The sequence below is a fragment of the Bison bison genome, unplaced genomic scaffold (genome assembly GCF_000754665.1).
Source record: "Bison bison bison isolate TAMUID 2011002044 unplaced genomic scaffold, Bison_UMD1.0 scf7180017864286, whole genome shotgun sequence".
Taxonomy (NCBI): Eukaryota; Metazoa; Chordata; class Mammalia; order Artiodactyla; family Bovidae; genus Bison; species Bison bison.
This window is the reverse complement of record NW_011494858.1, coordinates 4,856,245-4,864,738: the sequence shown is the minus strand read 5'-3', so window position 1 is coordinate 4,864,738 and position 8,494 is coordinate 4,856,245. Positions and strand designations below refer to the sequence as shown.

Below are 8,494 nucleotides of genomic sequence, written 5' to 3'. Positions count from 1 at the left end.
GCCTCCCTGTCCATCACCAACTCCCAGAGTTCACTCAGACTCACGTCCATAGAGTCAGTGATGCCATCCAGCCATCTGATCCTCTGTCGTCCCATTTTTCAAATTCTGTTCAAAATCCATATATATATTTAACTGAATCACCTTGCTGTACATCTGAAACTAACACATTTTTAATCACCTATACTCTAATATAAAATAAAGAGTTAAATATATATACATATGCATATATATATATATATAATCCAATGATACTCTAATAAGTATATAAAGAAAAGATTCTATGATCAAATAACATGGTTTAAGCAAGTATCTTCACTGTAGAACATTTCAGGGCTTTCAGTGTTAGTGCTCATTAAAAAAATTTCCAAGTAAAAGGCAAATTATATATAATTTCCCAGTTTTATTTTATCTCAGAATCATTTTTTTCCTTAAGCATAATGTATAATTTATATACAGCAGGACCCTCTTTGAGGAATATCCTAAAACATATTATCTCTCAAATTTTGGAGGAAACAGAATTTAAGAGGGGATTAAAACTGTTAAGCCAGAAAAATTTCTCTCATATAAAATAAAATTCAATATAAAATAATGGGGTATAGTACTCATATTTCTTGGAATGGCAGGATAGGTTCATTAAATCAATTTTTCCATATATCATGATGATATATGTCATGTCTTTTAAATTATGATCATTACATATACACATGAGAGAAAAGCTGAACAAGACAGAAAATATTAGGAAAAAAAATCAAAGGAGATAGGAACCTAGAATTTTCTCTGGAGCACAGAGTATAAAATTGACAATTACGTAAAGGTCATTTGCAGTTCCTGAAAACCTTGGGCCAGCTCCAAAGATGTTTGATGACATATAAGTGACAGAAAATAATAAAGTCTAGTCTCAAGAATTCTTAATTTAAAGTTCTATGGACAGAACATCCATGAGCTTGGATAAGAAAATTTTTTTCTTTATTTTCAAATACTTTTGTACTTCTTATAAAGCACTTTTTGTATTTTTTATAATATACTAAAAATATATTCTCAAAACAGAGCGTAAGCTTCAACAGACTTCAAAGGGCCTACAGAACAAAAAACGTTAAACCTCTTAACTTCCAACTAAACTGTCAAATCCACACTGACTTTGGACAGCAAAGGGCTACAGCTTCAGAGTAAATGTAAACCAGAAATCAACAGAACATAAACCACCTCAACAACCTTTAAAAGAACTCAAAGAACTATAGTGAAATGTTCTCCATGTTGAGTGTACACTAAAAGAAAACAAAAACAAAAAATCTCATGGCTGAGACTTTGTGGTCCTCACTTGAAGATTAGATTTTCTTCATTGGAAAGTCCATGGAACTCTCAAGTCATGAATAATTTTAAGTTTGGACCATATCAATAGAGCTCTAGGTTTCTGGCAGAAGCAAAAGCAAATGTAATGCAGAAGAAATCATCTATTTCTTAGGTTTCATGAAACGCCCAGAAATAATTTTCCAAGAATAATAATTAGTATAGAGTCAAAAGTAATCAACTACAAAGAGTAGTAAACACCACAACTCAAATAACACAAAAAATCAATATGAGGTGGACTGAAACCTAAATGTGAAAGTCAAAACTCAAAAATGTTGAGACAGAATGTGGATGGATATCTTCATAATTTCAGGGTAGAGACTGTCTTAATAACATATAAAAAGAAATAGACATATAGAGAAGAAAAATGACATATAGATAAGAAAAAATATAGAAAGAAATAACATATAAAAAGCTTGAAAAAAAACTTTTATTCATCAAACTGCTACTGCTGCTAAGTCGCTTCAGTCATGTCTGACTCTATGTGACCCCATAGACTGAAGCCCACCAGGCTTTCCCATCCCTGGGATTCTCCAGGCAAGAACACTGGAGTGGGTTGCCATTTCCTTCTCCAATGCGTGAAAGTGAAAAGTGAAAGTGAAGTCGCTCAGTCGTGTCCGACTCTTATCGACCTCATGGACTGCAGCCTACCAGGCTCCTCCGTCCATGGGATTTTCCAGGCAAGAGTACTGGAGTGGGGTGCCATTGCCTTCTCCATTGTTCATCAAAAGGCAATACTAAATAATAAGTAAATTAAAAATATAAGGCACAAGTATAAGAGGATATTAGCTACATACAATTGATTTCAGGCTATTATTCACATTAATTTAAGACCTCTTACAAATTAAGAAGAAAAACTATGTGACTCATTAGAAAACCAGAAAAAAAGACACAAATAGTCAATTTTGAAAAATAAAAATCAAAATACCCAAAAGCACATTAAAAAAATTCAACTTCATAGCAGACAGAAAAATTCAAATGAAAATCACAATTAGATACACTTAAGTCATATGTAAATGGCTAATAATTTTAAAGTGTAGTAATATCACGTGGTAGAAAGAAAATGGAGTAACTGAAACATTCCTACACTGCCATGGCATTGGAAATTAGCAAGTATATTATTCAATAAAGTCAACGACACACATACCATGTACCTATCAGTTCTATTAGTAAGTATATCTTAGTCACACAGAATATGTGTACAAGGATGTTTCTAGAGCACCGTTTGAAATAAACAAAAATTTTCAGGCACGAATCCTGCAGTGGGTTGCCATTTCCTCCTTGATGGGATCTTTGCAACTTAAGGATCGGACCCAGGGATCAGACCCACGTCTCTTGCATCTTTTGCAACGGAGGCAGATTCTTTACTGCTGAGCCATTCATGTTTATAAAAATTACCAAATCACCATCACAAGGTTCAAACAAGACTAAATAAAAAGATTAAATAAGCATATAAAATTATTTTTTCTCTTTGATAATAAAAATGTAAATTAGAGCAACTTTAAATTTAAATTAGAGCAATTTTAAATTTATATTGTGTCAAGAATACACAGAACTATACAATAAAAGATCTTCATGACCCAGGTAACCATGATGGTGTGATCACTCACCTAGAGCCAGACATCCTGGAATGTGAAGTCAAGAGGGCCTTAGGAAGTATCACTATGAACAAAGCTAGTGGAGGTGATGGAATTCCAGTTGAGCTATTTCAAACCTAAACGATGATGCTGTGAAAGTGATGCACTCAATACACCAGTAAATTTGGAAAACTCAGCAGGGGCCACAGGACTGGAAAAGGTAAGTTTTCATTCCAATCCCCCAAAAAGGCAATGCCAAAGGACATTCAAACTACCACACAATTGCACTCATCTCACATGCTAGCAAAGAATGTTCAAAATTCTCCAAGGCTTCAACAGTATGTGAACCGTGAACTTCCACATGGTCAGCTGGATTTAGAAAAGGCAGAGAAACCAGATATCAAATTGTCAACATCCATTGGATCACAGAAAAAGCAAAAGAATTAAGGAAAAATATCTATTTTTGCTGTACTGACTACGGCAAAGCTTTTGACAGTGTGGATCACAATAAACTGTGGAAAATTCTTCAAGAGGTGGGACTACCAGACCACCTGACCTGCCTCATGAGAAATCTGTATGCAGGTCAAGGAGCAACAGTTAGAACTGGACATGGAACAACAGACTGGTTCCAAATCGGGAAAGGAGTATGTCAAGGCTGTATATTGCCACCCTGCTTTTTTAACTTATATGCAGAGTACATCATGGGAAATGCTGGGTTGGATGAAGCACAAGCTGGAATCAAGATTGCCAAGAGAAATATCATTAATGTCAGATGCGCAGATGACACCACCCTTATGGCAGAAAGCAAATAAGAACTAAAGAGCCTCTTGATGAAAGTGAAAGAGGAGAGTGAAAAAGTTGGCTTAAAACTCAACATTCAGAAAACTAAGATCACAGCATCCAGTCCCATCACTTCATGACAAATAGATGGGGAAACAATAGAAACAGTGAGAGACTATTTTTCTGGGCTTCAAAAGCACTGCAGATGGTGACTGCAGCCATGAAATTAACAGACACTTGCTCCTTGGAAGAAAAGTATGACCAACATAGACAGCATATGAAAAATCAGAGACATTACTTTACCAACAAAGGTCTGTCTAGTCAAAGCTATGGTTTTTCCAGGAGTCATGTATAGATGTGAGAGCGGGACTAAAAAGAAAGCTGAGCACCGAAGAACTGATGCTTTGGAGCTGTGGTGTTGGAAAAGACTCTTGAGCGTCCCTAGGACTGCAAGGAGATCCAACCTGTCAATCCTATAGGAAATCAGTCCTGAATATTCATTGGAAGGACTGATGCTGAAGCTGAAACTCCAATGCTTTGGCCACCTGATGTGAAGAACTGACTCAATGGAAGAGACCTGATGCTGGGAATGATTGAAGGAGGGAGGAAAAGGGGACGACAGAGGATGAGATGGTTGGATGGAATCACCAACGCGATGAACATGAGTTTGAGTAGGCTCTGGCAGTTGGTGATGGACAGGAAAGCCTGGTGTGCTGCAGTCCATGGGGTTATGAAGAGTCGGATAGGATTGAGCAATTTACCTTAACTGAAGTGAACTATATAATTATGATTAGATACGATGTGGTATGTTGTGGCAATACTGATATACCCACACTACTAATAATTTGATACAGTTGTGGAAAACAGTATAGGTGGTTCTTTGAAAAGATTAACAAAATTGACAAACTTTAGCGTAACTAACCAAGGGAACAAAAAGTCAACACTCAAAGTACTAAAAGCTAGAATGAAAGAAGCATATTACTATCTTAGTGAGTAGTTTATAAGAGAATACTATAAACAAGTGTCTGCCAATAAATTACGTAATCTAAATGAAATGAACAAATTCCTAGAAAGCCACAAACTACCAAACTGATTCAAGGAAAAATAAAAAGTCTGAATAGAACTATAACAAGTAAAAAAAACTAAAACAGTAACAAAAGAAATCCTCCCACAAAGAAAAAATCCTTGAACACAAGGTTTCATTGGTGAACATCATCAAATATTTAAAGAATGTTTCACTAAAGCTTCATAAATTTTGCCAAACAATGAAAGAGGAGCGATACTTGCTAAATATATATATGAGCCCCATATAACCCCAACATTACATTACAAGAAAAAAAGAATATATAAAAAAATACTTCCTTAGGAATATGGATCCTCACAACACACTACCAAACTAAGTCTGCTGCTGCTGCTAAGTCTCTTCAGTCGTGTCTGACTCTGTGCGACCCCATAGATGGCAGCCCACCAGGCTCCCCCGTCCCTGGGATTCTGCAGGCAAGAACACTGGAGTGGGTTGCCATTTCCTTCTCCAATGCATGAAAGTGAAAAGTGAAAGTGAAGTCGCTCAGTCCTGTCTGACTCTTTGCGACCCCACGGACTGCAGCCTACCAGGCTCCTCTGTCCATGGCAAGAGTACTGGAGTGGGGTGCCATTGCCTTCTCTGAAACTAAGTCTGCTGCTGCTGCTAAGTCGCTTCAGTAATGTCCATTCTGTGCGACCCCATAGACGGCAGCCCATCAGGCTCCACCGTCCCTGGAATTCTCCAGGCAAGAACACTGGAGTAGGTTGCCATTTCCTTCTCCAATGTATGAAAGTGAAAAGGGAAAGTGAAGTCGCTCAGTCTTGTCCGACTCATAGCCACCCCATGGACTGCAGCCTACCAGGCTCCTCTGTCCATGGGATTTTCCAGGCAAGAGTACTGGAGTGGGGTGCCATTGCCTTCTCTGAAACTAAGTCTAGAGGCATGTTAAAAGAATTACACATCATGTCCAAGTGAGATGTAGCCCATAAATATTTCAACATGTAAATCAAACAGCAATATGGATATTAATATTAATAAAAAGAAGAAACCAACACATTTCAATAGATGCAGAAAATTTTCTGACAAAATTCAAACCAATTCTTGATTAAAAATAAAAAACACTCAACAAAATAGGAATAGTAGAAAACTTGTTCAACATGATTTTTTTACCTTGTAAAAAATCCATACCTAACATAAGATATTACAGTAAAGAATGAAGTTTCTTTCCCCTAAGACCAGGAAAAAGACAACCGTATCTAGACTCTTCCATTTTTATTCAACACTGTTCTGCAGGTTTGAGTCAGAGTCATTAGGCAAGAAAGTGAAATAAAAAGCATACAAGATACAATAAAAGCATCAAAAAAATAAAATAGGAATAAAATTAACAAAATAAGTGCAAAATTTGTTTGGGTTAAGTTTCACTAGAATCTACATACAAAACAGTGAAAAAAAAATCTAAATTAATAGAAAAATACCTTGTGTTAGTGGATTCTAAGACATTACTTTTTGAAGACACCAAAACTCTTCAAAATGATCTACAGGTTCAATGCAATTTCTATCAAATTTCAGTAGCCATTTTTCCCCAGAAATTCTCAAACTGACCCTAACATGGAAATGCAAGGGACCTAGTTTAGTTGGATTAATCTTGAAAAAGAAGAGCAAACTTGGGGGGATCATACTTCTTGATTTCAAAATTACTACAAATCTATAATAATCAGCCAGTGTGGTATTGCCATAAAGACAAACATGTAGCTCAATGGAATAGAATTAAGATTCCTGATATAAACCCATATTTACAGTCAGTTGATTTTTACAAGCATGCCAAGATTATTCAGTGAGGAAAGAACAGTCATTTTTCAACAGTCAGTACTGGGTAAATGAATGCAAAAGAAAGAATTTTGATTCCTACCTCAAACCATGTCAAAAATTAACTCAAAATGGATTATAAACTTAACTACAAGAGACAAAACTATAACTATAAAAAAACATAGGAGTGAATATATGTGAAAAGGAGGAGTAAATATATGTTACCTTGGATATGACATCAAAGGGAGAAAAATAAAAATTTTGTGCTGCAAAGGGCAGTATCAAGAAAGTGAAAACACTAACTGAATCACTTTGCTGTATACCTGAAACACTATAAATCAGCTATATATCAATTTTTTAAAAGTCATATAAAAACTCCAAAAAAGGAAAGTGAAAACACAACCTTTACTACAAGCAAAACATTTATAAATCATATAGCTAATAAAAGTCTAGTTTCTAAAAAATATAAAGAATTAGTATGACTCAATAGTAGAAAAATACTAACAACCCAATTTAAAAATGGGCCAAAGATTTAAAAAGGTATTTCTCCAAAGAAGATATACAAGTGACAGCAGAGATATTTAAAGATCCTCATCATTAATTATTATTAAAGAAATGCAAATCAAAACCACAAAAAGATGCCATTTCACACCCACTAAGATTGCTCTAATAAAGCTTTAAAAAACTAACAGAATTTAACAAGTGTAGACAAGGGGTAGAAAAACAGGAATCCTCATATATTGCTGTTTGGAATGTAAAATATTGCAGCTGCTTTGGAAAAAAAAAATTGGCAATTACTCAGAAGGTCAAACATCAAGTTACCAAATGACCCAATTCCATCCAGTGCAAACAGAAGTGAAAACAGATGTCCATATAAAAAACTTTTACTTCAGTATTCATAACAACATTATTCATAACAGCCCCAAAGTGGAAATAATCCAAATACCCATCTACTGATGAATTTATATAACAATATGTGGAATATTCATACAACGGAATATTATTCAGACACAAAAAAGAATCTCGACATAGTTATAATTTAAAAGAGAGACAAAGCCAACTATTTCACCCATTCATTTATATGAACTGTCCGAAACAGCCTCCCATCTCTCCTCCCCACACCCCCACCCACCAAATAAGTCCCTGCTATGAAAGCAATTCTGTTACCTATGAAATCCTGATTAAACATCAGAAGAAAGGCCATCAAGCTTTAAGGTTGACAGGTAACACCTAAGGTAACACCTAGTGTGCACCTGAATCCCATAGGCAGAGCATCCCTGCCTCTCGACGTTCTCGCGATATCTTGAGAAATCCCGGCTGGACGCTCCGGGCAATCATGCCTGAGCACGTGCCGCGCCAGGAATTGTCCTGGAAGTTGTGCAGCGGCCATGCCTTCCTTCAGGCCTCTGCGCTTGCACGTCCCCGCCGCGACCTGGCTGGGGCGCTGGTGTCGGCAAACACTCCTCTGGGCTGGACTGAAAGTGGTCACACAAACCCTCGGGAAGGACTGGCCACCCACCTCTGTGGGACCTCAGGTCGGCGGTGAGGCCAAAGGATGCTGACAGGCCTTCATGACAAATATGGGGTGCAGGCCACCTGGGGCTGCTGGAAGATGCGGCCCCGCTTCTGTACCAGCGGATACCATGGATGCCACTGAACAGTTGCTCCTGACACCGGATCTCCACAAAATACCGGGCTCCATGAACCCGGGCTGGCAGTAGGTACTCAGAGTAGAGTTGGCACCAGGCGGGCAGTGATCTGTGTGGCACCCTTGGGCGGCGTTACATCAAGGACCTCAAAGCGCAGGTCCCGCGCGTCCTCCTGGCGCAGCGCCTCCCGGGACACCAGTCAACACGCCATACATGATCTCCTTGAGGGACGCACACTCGTGGTGATGTCCTTGAGGAGGTCAGGCTGGTGCCGGCGGCCCCAAGCACCACATTTTGCGATTCTCGGCCAC

At 37.7% G+C, this 8,494-nt stretch overlaps 1 protein-coding gene across 1 annotated transcript in view; it reads right to left on the bottom strand.

Annotated features, from left to right (window-relative positions):
- CCDC178 (coiled-coil domain containing 178) overlaps positions 1–7,872 on the bottom strand; it is a gene marked incomplete at its 3' end in the record, with an annotated part of 338,625 nt that extends 330,753 nt beyond the window's left edge. Inside the window, exon 1 of the mRNA XM_010849787.1 lies at positions 7,788–7,872. Coding sequence (XP_010848089.1) covers positions 7,788–7,872 — 85 coding nt within the window. The remainder of the gene's footprint in view (positions 1–7,787) is intronic.
- Between the last annotated feature and the right edge of the window lie 622 nt (positions 7,873–8,494).